The sequence below is a fragment of the Cloeon dipterum genome, chromosome 4, assembly GCF_949628265.1.
Source record: "Cloeon dipterum chromosome 4, ieCloDipt1.1, whole genome shotgun sequence".
Classification (NCBI taxonomy): Eukaryota; Metazoa; Arthropoda; class Insecta; order Ephemeroptera; family Baetidae; genus Cloeon; species Cloeon dipterum.
In genome coordinates this window covers 6,883,453-6,899,984 of record NC_088789.1, presented here as the reverse complement: position 1 = coordinate 6,899,984, position 16,532 = coordinate 6,883,453, and the positions used below count along the sequence as shown (strand labels likewise).

General features: G+C 43.1%; 1 protein-coding gene across 1 annotated transcript in view; it reads left to right on the top strand.

The window, feature by feature from the left end:
* Positions 1 to 16,532, top strand: part of LOC135944027 (neuroligin-2-like) — a 73,379-nt gene that overhangs the window by 21,392 nt on the left and 35,455 nt on the right. Inside the window, exon 2 of the mRNA XM_065490706.1 lies at positions 10,298 to 10,518. Within this exon, the coding sequence (XP_065346778.1) occupies positions 10,298 to 10,518 (221 nt within the window). The remainder of the gene's footprint in view (positions 1 to 10,297; positions 10,519 to 16,532) is intronic.

Here is a 16,532-nt window from a genome sequence, read left to right as displayed (position 1 = left end):
TTTATGCGTTTATCCTTATTTAATGCAAAAAAATCTTCAATTTTAACTCTCAGAAAAATGGGGAAAGCCCCAAAATATGTTATTTTTCCATCTGTATATTTTGCGTATTGCAAAATTGATTAACCTCTGTTGTAAGAATTTCCAAAATCTCACACTTAGCCTAGTTTTACAGAGATTCAAAGCTAAATCCTTTTTGAAACAGTTAACTGTATGAGATTAATCAAATTTGCGGCAATTTCAGTCAGCTTTTAAATCCAATTTTGTTGCAGTTTCTGCTGATATAATTAGCGCGACTATGTAGAAAGTAAGCACGTAAAGGCTAATTAGCTCTGAATTAGATTTAAATTGAACCAGATTCAAATGGGTGCGCGCCGTGTGGAGATTGCTTCCATAATTAAATTGGAAACTCTTATCAAACAGCTCGAATTACTTGTAAAATAGACAAATATAGATTAAAATCGAGAGGTATATCGCGGTGGCGTTTGGCAAGTTTCATCATGAGTAGAGACTAATTGGCGCGTTCTAATTCCGAAAATTTCCATAGAGGAGCGCTCAAAGAGGCGGCGGTGGCGAGAAATTTAGCAGCTGTTGAAATTTTATGAGATGAGAGCATGCATTATCCAATTAACTCGCAGTTAAGTTTTCATTGCTCTAATAACTATTTAGCCCAGCGCGTATTAAACTCTTATTTTAATCTTTCAGCTTATGCGATGAAGCAGTAGCAGCATGAGTGCACAATTACACGGCGACGAGAAGCCGAAACAAAAGTGTACACACAAGTGCAAATAAATCACTCGTCGCTTTTTTCTCCAGTGAGCTGACGAGAAGCAGGAGAGCAACAGCTGCCATTCCCTTACAAATCCGAGAGCGAGAAAAAGCGTTGCAAAAAAAGTTGATACGCACAATAACAAGCTACACAACCTTCACATCCAATTAGTACAAAACGGCTGCATCGAGCAGAGATCAAATATCCATGTGCGGCGGGGAAACTTTTATATGTATTCCCAGCATCGACCACGCTCCAGCGGCGCTCACTTTGCTGCTACTGCACTCGAGTCAAATTAAACGAGCGTAAACATACATATTCTGCGAGGCTGCAAACAAGCGTCTTTGTTTGCCTTCCACGCAAGTAATAAAATAAAATAGGCACAAAGACGCGCTTTCATCCCGCGGAAAAAGAGACCTACGCAGTCAGGTTATTAAATGCAAGACTTTCTACAGCGTGTGCGGGCACACGCATGTGTTAGACTCCGCAAGCATATAAAAGGCGTCTCGGAACCGTCCAGGAAATGAAACTTCGCTTCTTTTAAATCGCTAGACAGTCTTTTTCATTGCTATTTCTTTGCTCTTGAGATAGTGAAATGAGAATTCCGACTAGTCTATTATCCGCTCTGATGTTCATCTTTCAGTCCCGAATTTAATAATTTCGACTAACAAACATAATTCACACACATTAACAGCTAACATATATACCGGTGTGAGGGAAATTTAACAAACTAGAACAGGTTTTGGGATGCCAGCTATTGACAGCTCTTCAATTTTATTTTGATAAGCACTTTTTGAAAAAGGGCAGATAGTAGCAATGAAAGAAATAACAAAAACTGAAATAAATTATTATACTTCAGTAATTTACTTTTCTATTTCGTCAAAAGCCAATAAATTCGATACAAAGCGATACCTTTATTTATTTAGTCATCATTAAAAATTGAGATGTTTAATAGAAGCAGAGGTAAAGTAAAAATCAAGGGAAACTGGGAACTTGGACACAATTTATTTTATAGTTAGGAGCATTCCAAGTTTTACCAATTCATGGAATGATTCGTACGGATGATATAATTTAAAGAAGTCAAAACATTACATTTATTCTTGATCTATTTTTTATACAATTTTTTTCGTTCACTTTCACTTGCGGACCGCAACATAGTATGTGTAATTCACCAGAAGACCAGCGCCTTTCTTTGCTTTTCTGCGGCTAAACCAATGGTCGGTTTGACCCGGCCCTTTCACCATTCTCTGCCGACGCTGTGCAAACAGAGCGAGGTGCGCGCTGGTCATTTGTTCCCGTCTCGATATAGAAAATTACACGCACTGCCTATTGCTAATGTAGCAGCCGGGCAATTTGGTCCGCCCGCGAATTGGTGCCATTTGTCTGCAGGGCGACGCCATCGCATTAAATTTAAATCCGGAACAAGCGGTGCGCACGAAATATTGCACTTAATTCCACCAACGCGTGCCGTTATTTTCACGCATTAATATTTCAGTTTGCAGTGAATCTTTTCTTGCCGCTTGAGAAAAAGTTGTTTTGCCTTTCACTGTCAGTATTTTTCCACGGACTAACAGCACAAACAGGCTTCTGCAGTGGACGGCTTGAGCTTTGCGCGAGTTCGCAGTCAGTTGGCCTATTAAAAATAAGTGGACTCGAAAAGATTCCAAAGTAATGCCGTTTTATTCGGGCCTTCTTTAATAAAACTTGCGCCAACGTTTCTTTAGATGATGGCTCTTCAAGTCATAAAACTTTCCATGCAGTGCTCGTCTAAAGACGTCTAGTTTCGTGCCTCGTTTATACGTATTTCAGCCTGAAAATCAGTTGGTCTGTAATGGAATACGACGTTTTTCAAGCGAGCACGACGAGAAAAATCAGGGCTGATAACGAGAGACGACCGTAAAAAGAGAATTCAAAATCTCGAGGGAGCATCCGCTATTAAAGCCTAATTGAATTTGGTCGGGCAGACAAAAGAAAAAGTCCAGCCAGCGTCGGGCCTCGCTTAGCGGATTGTCACTCAGCCGGGCTGCCTCTCAGCAAACAAAAACAAAACGCTGCGCATCGGCCAAGTGAATCAATTGCTCGAGCTGTCCGATTTTCGCGCCAAAAAAGCGGCTCGCCGAAGACGGACGTTTTAATTTATAGACGCGCGCGCAAACTGACAGGCTTTTTATTGGATGGAAACTAAGCCATAAAACTTGTCCAGAGACAAGTCATCTCGCTTGCTCGGCACACCAAGCCAAAAGATAAAAAAGCAGCGAGTGGCTTCAGTTAGTGTGGCGAATGCTGCATGTTTGCGCCTTCCTTCTCTATGGCGGCGATAGATAAGCAAATAAAATGTGCCGGCGTAGTTACGATCTAGTTAGAAGCCACTCATGGATTGATTGTTTCGATATAAACGCCCGAGCACCACCACGCAAAAAATGAACTCTTTTCCGCAGCATTTACTGCTCTCAACTGCGAATCCTCTAAAATCGTAAATATATAGTTTCAAGAGGCATGTAAATCCCAATAAACTGCGCTTGGCTTTAAAACCATCAAACCAAGAGCATTTAACTGCTTAAGATTCAAATTAACATGAAAAATGTCCATGTCTGAATAGATTTGAATCACGTGGAAACAAGAAAACTGTCGTGTAGCGGGGCAGGCACTGTTTTGGTCACTGAAATATTCATACAGAGACCTCAAGTATACTCCCTAATTACTTTTGTTGTAGAAATGCTGTACCCCAATTGGGCGACAAAATTATTGTATTCACGTTTTGCAGCCGGACACTATAATACGTCCAAATGATAGATTTTTTTTAAATTACATACATCTTTGGATTTTTTAACATGTTAGACTTTTTCAATTATTATCTTTTTTTATCTTCAAGCACAAATAAAACTGATTCCAATTAAATGGTGAAAGCAGTAGTTGCTGCAAACAACGTGAGCAAAGACAAAGTGAGATACCGTAATAATTATTAAAGTGAATTTATGTCTCCAAAGAATAATTAATTAAAGAAAATTGCTGCTTTCCACAGACAAACAAGATTTCGTACAACAAGACAACGAAACTAAGAGAAACAAAATGTATTCACATTTTCCCTTAGAAACTGGCAGCTTTTGCTCAATTAAGTCTTCGTCTCTGCGTTCGCCATCGCTTCCCACAAAGAACTGAAACTTTAGAAATCCCTCGCGTTTTATTTCCCGTCGCACGCAGGGACCACTGAAACAAGGAACAAAACTTGGCGAAAAGACGCTTCTCTCCAGTCTGTTGATTATTCAAGAGGCATTTCCAGTCCTTTGACTTTTAACGCTGCTTTTGTTCGCGCGCCGAGGTGCAAATCACGTCGACTTTCAGGCGCAAATATTTGACGACAGCAAATCCTTAATGAGCCCGAGTACAACGCGAGCGCGCCGGCCGTCCTCCTTATGAAGTCCCGGTAATCGACAATGGCGGCCGGATTAGCTGCTCCGAGCGTTCTCTCTCTCTCTCTCTCTCTCACTCTCTCTCTCTCTCTCTCTCTCTCTCTCTCTCTCTCTCTCTCTCTCTCTCTCTCTCTCTCTCTCTCTCTCTCTCTCGCATGCTCACACACACACACACACACACACACACACACACACACACACACACACACACACACACACACACACACACACACACACACACACACACACACACACACGCTCTTACTCACTCACTCAAACGCAGAGAGCACGATTCGCTAGCTAACGATAAAGAACAGAGGTGCCGTGCGAATTTGAGTTGTCGCGCGCACTTTGTCGGCTAATCTGGCTGCCAAGAAGATACTTATTACTCTGTGCGCGCTGTGTCTAATCCTGGCCTGACTGTCGCCAATCCAGCCGAATTTGCCCGGCGGGTAGTTTGCAAACAAGCCGACGCGCCAGCCTTCCGGAGCCGCCTGAATTTTGCATGAGAACGCTCATGTTCGCGCGCGCTCACTTTTCCGGCGTCCCGCGTTCGGAATCTGCCTCAGCCTCTGTTCTTCGACTTCCTTTTCAAACTTTCAGCAGCTCGCATTAAGATTTTTGCAGGGTCGTTGGTTCGCCAGCATTATTTCGGGCACGCAACACTCCTTTAAATATTTACACGCGGAGAACTCTTTATTTGCGGCACGTTCGCCGTTTTGCCAGAGCCGCTCCGACTTTTCTTCCGTTTAGAGAGTCAGCGGGTGCATTGTTCGGAAATGACCACTCTGTTTTGAAATTCACCACCAACGTGTTGTTCCCAAGTTTCTGAACTTTCCCTACTGCCTTTGCATTTCCGTACGTGGATGACTGGATATCGGAGAATTTTGTAAAACAAGAATTCTCTTTGTTACTCTCTCCTACCTGGAAAGTTTTCATGCGTTGGCGATTTTTCCTAAAATTTCTGACAGAAAATTCGAATGCTTGTGGTAGGGTTTCAATTTTTTCAAAGTTAGTTGTCATAAATTCCAGCTTTATTTTGGTAATTTCCAGTTTTTGCGGATTGCAAAACTACTAGGTACGTTTGAGTCAAAATTTCAAACGGCTTTGCCAGAAAATTGGGAAAAGAAACATATTTTTCAGCATATATGCAAAAAATACATAATTTTATCAGCTCACCGAATTGTAAAAACTTGTTTATCTAGCACTCATCCGCAGATAATAGAAAGTTTTCCTTAGGCATAATTTCATCTTATTTTTAAATCTGGTTGATGGTAATAAGAAAAAACATTTTTAGATCAATATATATGTGTTTTCTTTGTTACTTGCGTAAAAGCTACTGTTTTACAGCCTATAACTTACTTTTATTATGAATTTCTCTCGCCAAGCTCGTATTTCTGCCAATTTAACGATAGCCTCAGGCGGAAGGACAGTCTCGTCCCCAAAATTTTCGGCATAACTCAGCGTAGGAGGGCGCGATCAGCACGCGAGCCCTTGGCGAATAATCTACGCGGTATGGCAGCCGGACGGAAGCCGCAGAGCGCGTGCATGTGTGTTTATCTCTTTACGGCAGTCCTACATACACACACGCGCGCGCATTTGCCAAAAGGCCAGCTTCACAATTCATGCAAAAGGGCAGGCTGGCCACTTAAACTGACCAAGCGAGTTTTCGGCGACTGGCTCCACCGCAATCGCTTCCCGTCCACTTTAAGCCTGCGCTCGCATACACTGCACGGTGGGCGTACAAAAAAGCGCTTTGTGCACGCCGGACGGACGCCCGCCCGCTCGCTCTCTTGGTCGGAGAGAGAGAAAGAGAGAGAGAGAGAGAGAGAGAGAGAGAGAGAGAGAGAGAGAGAGAGAGAGAGAGAGAGAGAGAGAGAGAGAGAGCAAACATTCATTTTAATGGGAATCGCCGCCGACGCTCGAGTTCCTAAGTTGTGGCCACCGTAGGTGGAGGGCCGGCCTGCCGGTATTGGTTATTGAGCATTCAGCTCCAGCAGCATTGGCACACGAGTTGACACAGTTGATGGATTCAAATGAGGCTGCTCGGGTCGTTCTAGTTGGCCGACGAGCGAGTTATTGGACTTGCTGCGCCAGAATTTCCCAATACCCGCGCCGTGTCGCCAGCAGTTTCCAACGCGCGCGTCCCGAAAAGACCGCTATTGTGGGTGCCTGTGTTTAGCTTTCGCTTCGCCGTGACTGAAGGTGGTTTTACAATAGAATTCTCGTGGCAATATGTGTTAAATCCATGTTTACTCTGCTCAATGATAGAATTCTAAGTGCTGAACTAGCCACCTTGAACCTTGAACCAACCCTAACATTCAGTGCTATAAACGATTGCTCCCAACATTTATTAATGCAGAGCTTTTCAGGCAAGAACATTTTGCAATATTGACTTTAGCAAGCAGTTCATCATTGAGTTTATTGTTTGTGGAATTTAGCAACAGTTTGTCTCTACAATGTGTAATAATGAAATCAGTACCAAGGAAGAGAGTTAAATTTCAGATTTTACCTAGTATCTCGAAAAATTAAACGGGGTTCGCTTGATTTTGATCTTGACACGATCTAAATTTTCCCTCTGGAGAAATAAATCATGATTTCCAATAAGGAGACAAAGACCGCCGCTTGATTGGTATGTGAACTTCTGAGTTAATTTCTCACAAAGTTGAATGGCAAAGCTGACATTTTTTTGCTTTTTCCTAATTTTTAGATAGTATTTCAAATTGCGGTAGAAAATTTTTTACACAAATTTTCCAAATTTTCTGTAAAGTTTTACTTTAAACATCCCCACAAAATTTTTTATTTTTAAGACATGTTTGATTAATTAAAATCCTTAAAAGTCCAGCCAATTCCAAATAATTAACAGCTTTTGCGTGACAGCTGCACAGTGCATCTCTTGTATTACATTACGTTTTTATTTCAAAATGTTTTTTACTTAAATTTAAAATTTTCTATTCAAATATCATTCTATTTTCCATCAACTATATGTAAATAAACAAGAAATAGTAATCATACGAACAAACATATTTTGCTCTTAAATGCCCCTAGTTGGCGACCTATCCAATTGCTGAGACAGATAAGCAACACAAATTTTCTTTCGGGTGAGAGCTATGTACGTGCGCGCAAGTTCTCAAATTCGATAGTTTTCTCCTGTCGTTGTCGGACCGGCGCCACACTTGGCAGCAGAGATATGGCGCATATAAAACTTTTGTCGTTATCGGGACAAAGTCAAAGAAGTTCCAGATGGTATTCAAATTTTCTAATGCTCAGCGCTCTCTCTCTCTCTCTCTCTCTCTCTCTCTCTCTCTCTCTCACTCGCTTGCTAGCAAAAATAACGAACGCTCGCCTGCTCACTCTCTTGATAATATGCATATATGTCTCGAGGAGAGGAGCCACTTTCACTTGCAAATAGTTGGAAAAGATTCCCCCTGACGTTGCCATTAGGAGGGCCTTTCGTGGAATTGTGTCACTCTGCCTCGGAGCATTCAGCTCGTCTCAATGAAGATGTCCTCGTTGATATCACGTGCATTGTAACAAGCCAAATATCTTTCGACATATATACGTCTTAAATGGATTTGATATGACACACTGACATGTCGAAGGAATGCTCCCTCAAGCACTGAAGCAAGATGTGTATGATTTTCCTCGACAGTTTATAAGAATCAATGCGTAAATCCACTTGGGGTTTTATCATATCCGTCAAAATATTTGAATAAAACGATTGGAAACACAGCTCCCTGCAGTTCATTGATTGCCACCATTTTTAATTTGAAAATAATTGGAAATTAATAGCTATGATATTGTTAATATTTATTTCTACACTCATCTTAATAAAGGATTGTACTGTTTTTTCGAAAGAGAATATTATCTATTTTGTAATTATTAACTGTCATCCATTTATAAACGTGTATTTTTATAATTGTTATAGTTGTAAATTTGAATGCCGATTGCTTTAAAAAATCGTTTAGACATTTGTTACCGGTGACTTCAAATTTCCTGCGGTGCAGAATTATATCTTACAGGGAAAGCATGCTGCAGGTATAATTTTTCCTTCCTCAATTTGGAGGCTAAATTTTTTAATTTAGGCTTGGCCTTGTAACATGTTTTAAATAGATTCCAGGAAAGATTTTAATTCCATCACCACAAGAAGCCAAATAAATTTATTCTAGTCACTCATTTAAGGCATTTAGAGAGAAAGATGAGCAAGCAGAGGCGAGCATACTTTTTCATTAAAAGCTTTGACTGGAAAGCAGCGCAAAAGTTTTTGTCGGAGCCGGTGCTCCCTCCCCTTTTTCGCGGGAAAGGGCTAAACTAAACTTTTTGCGACGAATGCAGGATGAATGCCAAATTAACTTTGCTCCTGAGAGCTAAGCTGCGAAGGAATCGCTTTTGGCGGCGCGATTTTTACAATCCTCGGAGGAGAACGCGATGCTTCTCGCTCGCAAGTGCGACGCGCGCGTGCAGGCCGAAGAAGTTGCGACGCAGAAAACGATTTACACTGCGCCCGAAGTGGAAATATAGCTTTTAAAGAGGCGCATTATTCTTGTGGAAAGTACGATCGCCGAAATTACATTTCCCCGCGCCAAGCGGCAGCAGAGGCGGGCGAGGGCCTAATTTATATCTGTGCACAGCGGGTTGAAGCGGCGGCGGCTGCTCCTTTACTTACTCCGCCCTCGAGTCAGCCAACACAGACACCAGGCAGGCCCTAGCTATATGTGTATAAAATCAATTTTTCTTTTTTGCATGACGCACAATAGCCTGAGCCGAACCCACTCACTCCTTCTTCGCCCTCTTTCTATCCTCCTTCCGGTGCCGAAGATGACTGCTCTATCACTCGAGGCCCTTTGTCCGTGCGGCCTGCGACCCTGTGCGGCGAAAAGGCGCCCTGAATTTCGCGGCCATTACTCTGACGCTGTCACAGGCAGGATGTGCCGCTGAAAAGAGTGGACGTTGGAAACCTCGGGCGACCACGTGTCCCCATTTCTGACATGTCACTCTTCGATAACACGATAAAAGTTCCCCGATGCTGTTCAGAAAATGCAGTATTTTACTTGCCAATCAAGGTCTAGAAAGCATCTACTTTTAACAAATTTATATAATACTGATTTTGATCAAGCTTTATTAAACAAAATTGTTGGTATGTGCCTGTAGAAGCAGGTGCACTCGAGATTTTCATTATTTTCAAGTTGTTTGATGTGATGCACTACCCGTAGATGGGGGTAAGGAAGCTCATTAATTAGGGCTGCAACCTATAGTCGAAACTAGTAGAACAGGATATTCTGTAGAAATATGGAAAAACAAAAAGCTCACTGCACACCGAGTAAGCTGCTTCTAATGTAAACTCTATATTAGGCACTCAAAGTGTAAAACAGACAAGATAAATAATAAGGATTATATCACCGTTAATTACTGCTTGTTTTTGCTTTGGTGGCTTGAGACAGGGTTCAATTGTTCTTATCACGCTCTAGGAAATGGTTAGAGTTCATTAGTTTATCACAGAATTTGTACTCATATTCCTCACTAGCGCAGGGGTGATAGGTCACTTCTTAAAAATTAAATTGTGAAACTCGTGATAAAAAAGTCTCCCTTCCAATTTCGGTTAAACATTATAATATTTAGAAGTATGCGCAGAAAGAACTTGCCATTAAAAAGTATGCAAACTTTGCAGCCACCTTTCTGACATAAAAAACTAGTGTTAGTAATGTAGGTCGAACAATTCTGACTGGATTTTTTTCCATAATTCCAAAACAAGGATTACCTTTCTAATTTTTTTCGATTGATTTCGATTCCTATCGACGCGGCTTTTGAGATATGTTTATCCTCTGCTCTGCTGAAAGAAATCACAATTTTCAGTAGGAACATAATGTTTGCTGCTTAATCAACACATGAAAACTGGAGCTGATGTTCTCGGAATTTATATGTATGACACTCGGAGTAAACTTAAGGCGTTTTCCAATTTTATTAAGAGTTTGTTAGAAAACAGTACAAAATTTATCCATGAATCGTGGATTGCAGATCCATCTTAAACAAATTTTATTAAAAAATTGTAATGCTTTTTAATTTTGCAACGCTACGCTTTTCTGCAAAGACAAAAAGTCATCATTTGCATCTTTTGTTACAGGTACATGCCGCCACTGACGCCGTCACGATGGCGCGGCCCCAAGATGGCAGACGTGGCGCCCCCGGCGTGCCCCCAAACTGCCCCCGAGGTGACGATTTCGTCTCCGGAGGCGCTGCTGCACCTGCCGAGGGGCCGGGTCACGCTGATGCGCAAGATCCTGCCCGTGCTGGCCAACTTCAGCGAGGACTGCCTTTACCTCAACCTGTACATTCCGAGACCAGGTAGGGAAATTTCCCCACTCCACCCCTTTCCACCCGCTTTAGGCGTCGAGCGCGGAGCTTAATGAAGCTATTTTCTTGACTTGCGAGAGGGCTGCGTGCCGACGGGCAGATGCGCGTATAATTTGATTTCAACGATGTTTTGCTTAGTAGGATATTCATTAGGGTGGCGCGGTTTTCCGTCCGTCTCGTCTTTCAGCCGAACTTTGCGGTTGCCAACTGCCCGGCTTATCTCACGCACTTTAACCTTTTTGGTGCGCGCGTGGGCCGAAACTGCGATTGCTGCAGTTTACCGACCCTCCGCTCGCTCGTTGTTGAATTTTTTACCGGCGGTTTCACCCGATTTGTTTGCATTAGGCATATATTTGCTGTTGGCTTGATTTGCGGCCTGCTCAAACAGTCGGCTTAATTTTCTGTTAGCTGAGCAACCTAATTGACTACTCAAGCGGGCAAGACACGTGTCCGATCTTGCGCGTCCTGACTCACCAAGCTCGGGCATTTTGCTGACTGTAGGGCTGCAGAGGAGTGAGACGTGAAAGCGGTGTTTCCTTTCACAATCCGGGATAAAATACGATCTCGTCCTAACTCTGGAAATCCCGTCTCATCCCGGCGCTGCTCGAATACATCCCGCGGGAAATTTCATTTCTCTTTCAGTACCTCTATTGTTGCAAATTGCAAAAAAGCTTCTCTCGAGTGAACTACAAGCAATTCGCAACGACCTTGCGAACTTTCCCTCAGCGGGTTACATATTTTTATATTCATTTCTTCACTGAGTAGGAGGAATCGGAACGGAGAGGAAGCAATATTTTCGTCTTGCATGAGTGCATGGCGACTTCATAAATAGTTGAGCAGCCGTTTGCCTCGGAATCTGACATCTTTGTCTGCGCGAAGGAAGACGGAACGCTCGCACAGGAGTCATAAAGCGCCACCGTGTCCCCTTTAAAGAGGCGCCTTTTAGAGAATGACACGAGGACATAAGTCAGGCGGTGCCTTAAATTCACCAGCAGCTGCAACAACAGCCAGCCAGAGCAGCGTGCAGAGGAAAAAACAGGGAACTGCGGAGGGACGCAAAGCGCTCACGGAGAGAGAATATTTAGTGTGCACGGGATTTGAGGTTCTTCGCTGCTCGCAGGATAAAATGGCCGGCCATTTAAGCAGAAAACTAAATTTACCAGCGTGACATATAGTGGGGCTAGTGTTTCCGAGCCGCAAAACAAAGCTGCCAGCGCTGTGCTCCCCTGCTCCTTTGGAGTATTTAAAAGCTTCCAGCACCGCAAACACGGCCCGGCAACAGCTAGAGCAGTATGAATGATCGCCTTTTTATTAGCCCGTGAACGCGGCGGAGCAGGGCTGAGGCTGCGAGCTACGCTGAACATGACTCTCCCGCTCGCTCTCTTTCCGACGTCCGAGTTTTAATCCATCACGAGCAGAGCAGCCTGCCTTTTTCGACACTCGGAAATCAGAGCCAGCAAGGCCGTGTTTATTGGCAATCGCGCACGATAGAGCCGCCGGCAGCATTCAAGCGTGTTAAACGCCCCCTCGGCTTTTATTTTGTACCTGCGCAACGATTGTTTGATTTGCGGCCCCCCGTTGCCCGCCGACCGGCTTAATTTTCTGTTGGCTGAGCAACCTGATTGCCTCTTCTCTCTCTCCCGTTCCTCTAGACCCCGAAGGATCTCAGATGGCCGGCATATGAAGCAAATCCTGAGAATCGTTTTGTACTCTCGGAAAAGCGGCAAAAGGAAATTGGGTATTCTAACTGGGTAGCTTGGAAAGGAAATTCTATAAATAAACCGAAGGGATTGTCAGCTTTTAAAATTGTTGCCCCTCTCTCTTTCTATCTCGCCCCCCACACTCGTTCCGAGAAATTGCCTGTCGCTTTTATAAGCTATATTCGAATATAGACAACTACCTGCAATATTTCTGACAGCTCAGACAATTTCTACAGAAATAAAAATTGATACAATTTAACCTTGGAACTGCCATTAACAAGAAAAAGTTCATCTTAAAAGCTTTCCTTTGAATGCCTCATCCTTTTGATGCAGCGTCCGTGCACCGCAGCACTTGCAATGAGAGTCAAGAGTCTCATCTGATGTGCCAAAAAGATTGAAAACACACCATCTAGTTAGAAAACTGCTTATTCAGGGCGAGAAAGTCTTCATTCCTTTGATCACAGGGTCAATCCAGCCGACTCTTTTCAGTCAACATTAAACGGGCTGTGTTAGTGTGTTCCAAAGCAAATAAACTTCTCATTAAGAGCCTTGTGTGACAACATATTATGCTGTTTGCATTGCGGAAGAACATTTATAAATTTTACGAAGATGAGGTCACTGCTGGTGGATTAATTTAATTGGATTCGCTTCAGAACGTTCTCATTTCTTCCTCTCGGATGTCAAGTCAGTGATTGCAGCAGCATCTTGTGCCCCTTGTGCGAGAAAACTTACAAAGTCAAAGCGTAGGCCAAACTGGGGACGGATTGCTTCCTCCGCTGAACGCAATCTCGAGCCGTGCACGCACATTCCCACAGGGCCGCATGGCCACCATTCCGGTCTCATCTCCTCTCCGCTGGGTCTCAGATGGTTTGCATCGCAGCACGAACACAACCAGCGAGAGCGGAAATCTTCGCGGACCATTTGACATACGTGGGTCAATCAATGGCGAGAAAAGTTTGGCGCCGAGACAAAGGATAAGAAAAGAAGGGAGACCGCGATGAATATTTCAGAAGGGTGTGTTTCCCGCGCAAGCACGAACACATACACTCTTTTCTTACACGCGGATGCAGATAACCCGTGGCCCTTTAAAAATAAATCCGCGCGCCGGCAAGAGACACCTGTAAGGCTGTAAATTCGCTCGCGTGGCAGGTCAATATTGCCGCTCTCTCGAAACGCAAAAAGCAGCGGCCGACCGACGAGAGCGGGCGGGAGGGCGGGCGCGTCAAATTAAAAAGCGGCAGCGCAGCGGCAGGAAAAAGCGCACGGGGTGACACACTCGGAATTAAAGTGGGAATATTTGGCATATCCTCACGCCAGCTTTGCGAAAAATTCCGCTCGTAATGAGAAAACTCGGCTGTTTATTACCCCGGCCGGGATTCCTCATGTGCACTCGCCGTTTTTCGCCGCGTTTTTCCGCCCGCCGCCTCCGCCGGGAAATTTGGATTGCGCTTGCTGTTGATTAGTGAGTAATTTTTAATTGGCCCTCGCGCCCATTAGGCGTCAAATCCGATAATCTGCGAGCCGAGCACCGCGGAATCCAATTTCGCCGAGGAACGAGTAGAGCGTGCTCCAAAAATGTCAAATACTGGTGAATAATGAACGCCGGCGTGCAGCTGAGTGAGGACCCGCAACCCTTCGCGTCCCTCGGCCGGATTCCACGCTATCAAAAAATAATAAGCGCTGGAAACTCTTATAATTACAGCATAATCCAGTCAGCTGGCCATTCCCTGCAGTAATCAGCACCGTGTACTTTGCCGTGACGTCGATTAATGAGTCTTGTCCGGCAGATTTTGTGATATTTTACAGCTCCCTGCTGAAATTCACAATTAGTGCACATAAATTTTCGTTTAGCGTCCGGTTAATAAGCAAAATCGCGGATAAAAAGATTTTACGGTTATGCTGTATTTTGCATTGGAGAACTTTCAGGTTTTTACCTCAAAAAAGGGAGAAATGTAGGATGAAAACCAAACGAAATTAATGCAGATTTCTTTAATTTCATTATATAATCTTTTTCCATCTCAGGAAGGTTCATATTATGAAATTAAAGAAATTAAATTGGAGTCTTTGGAAACTAGTAAAATACTTATTACGAAATAATTATATTTTAAATTACCCATTTCTTCTATATTATTTGATGGGAAAAAATGGAACTAGTAAATCAATCATTCAGGAAAAATATTTCCAGAAAATACTTTTTTGCTATTGAAAGGACAACCGTTAAAACAACAACACACTCGTTGATATACGAGATTGGTAAAAAAATACATTTCAGCGATTATCTTTTTTGCATATATGCAGAGGAGAACACAGTGACTTGGCAAAACATACACACACTGTTTTGCATAACATGGCAAATAAAAAGCGTTTAGTCAGCAGCAAACACAATAATGCAATAGATCGGACCGCCTAATAAAAAGGACATTCATGCGCAAACAACTGCTCCTGGATAATCAATTCTCGCGTGAATAAAACGTTCTTCAGTGTCTTATCAAAGGCTTAACGCACGATCCTCTCACTCTCTCTCGTGTCACGAGAATAAATCAGCGGAAAGGCAAACTTGCTGGTAATAAAACTGATCGAATTGAACAAACACGGGCGCGAATCAATGGCGCAGCCGTCGCCTCCCTCCCTCCCGGGGCGCAATTACCTTTAACTGCTGCGAACCGTCGACTGGATTCCATTGTGCAGCCCATTTTGCAGGATTAACACTAGCTCGTTGTTTGATCGCATAATCAGATGATATGTATCATTAGTTTTCAACGCCGGAGCGAAGGGCTGCACGACTGTATCACTCCTAGTTTATTTTACGCAGCGAGCAACCGGCTAGACGTAACAGACGAGCGGGTTGCATAACTCACATTACCTCTTTCGCCGGGGCAAACGCACGACAATGAATATAGTGCTTTCTTAAGTTGCCGTCGGCGGTTGCCTCTGGTACTTTGGGAGTTAATTAAATTTGCGCACTGCAAGAGTGGCTACTCTACTGAAATTATTACGACGATGAGGAAAAATTTGCGGAACAGGCACCAAAGTTAAAAAAAACACTTGACGCATGCTTAAAATTCTGAAAACTCGGGCTTTCTTAAGTCAGATATGCGGGAAAAACTTGTATCAAACAATCAATCAAGACTTTTTAAAGTCTTTTGAACAATGATTTTTTTGTGAAATCGATCTGCGAATATTGGTTTACTTCCCTTTTTGAATTGAGTGAATATGCATTGATGGCCAACAATAATGGAGTTGACAAAAAAGCAATAAAATGGCAATCGTGGTGCAAATCAAAAGCTGTTAGTAACGACGCTAAAAGCCCGGCACCAGCTGAAAAAATAACCAGAAATTCCCATCATCTCATCAAATTGACGGAAGGTAAAAAATTGTTATTCAGTGCAGGTAGAGCGAGTGAACGAGCGGTTTGCTTTGACGCGAATCCAAACGGCGATGCGCACGATTGAAATCGCAAAGTCCGCAATAATTGGCTCTCAATCGGCGTCGCAGTAAAATTGAAAAAGCTTTTTTCCGAAAATCCGCTTTTCCGCCTTCCCCAAAGTGTGTGAATTCAATTTCAGCTCACGTCACTCTCGCGTTTCAAAGGACCGTTTTTATGCGGAAACATTCCTCATTATTTTTGTTCAAGACACAAAAAACACGGAAGGTTGCACAAAAAGCTTTTGATTATTTTCGTGTCGAAAATTAGTTAATTTTCAATCAGTGCTAATACACGAACTTTCGATTCAATCAACGCTATTGTATTTTTAACATTTTTCCATTATCACGTTACAATAGGCTTTGATTTCGCGTTGATACAGAAATAAAATTTAATTGACAAGTCGAAAATACCATTGTAGATTCTGCAACGTTTTGATCTCTAAATGAATTCATCGCATTTAATTAAACAAACATCATAATTCCATGAAAAGCTTCGTTTTATCCCACACACCCTTTTTATGCCATCCCAAAAAACGCTGTTTTTCCAACTTTCAAAATTTGAGGCGTGTTCCGAAAGGTCGGACGGATGAAAGCCCGAGCGCAGCAAATTATTATCTCCGTCATCACGGATAAAAACGCGTTTTTGCGCGCTCAACGCCAAAAGACGGATAAACAGCGGAGAGAACAAAAAAGAGAGCGACGGCCGAGCAAACAGGAAGTGCCGCACGAGGCAGTTGGGTCGATAGCATCGAAAAGATTTATTCGCCGGCACAACCCAGAAATGACCCACTCAGGCCGCGTCGCGTGGACCAGTGACCGCCCGCAGCAGCAGCAGCTAGAGACTCGCGAAAATGGGCGTGTGTCATCAAAATTGAAATT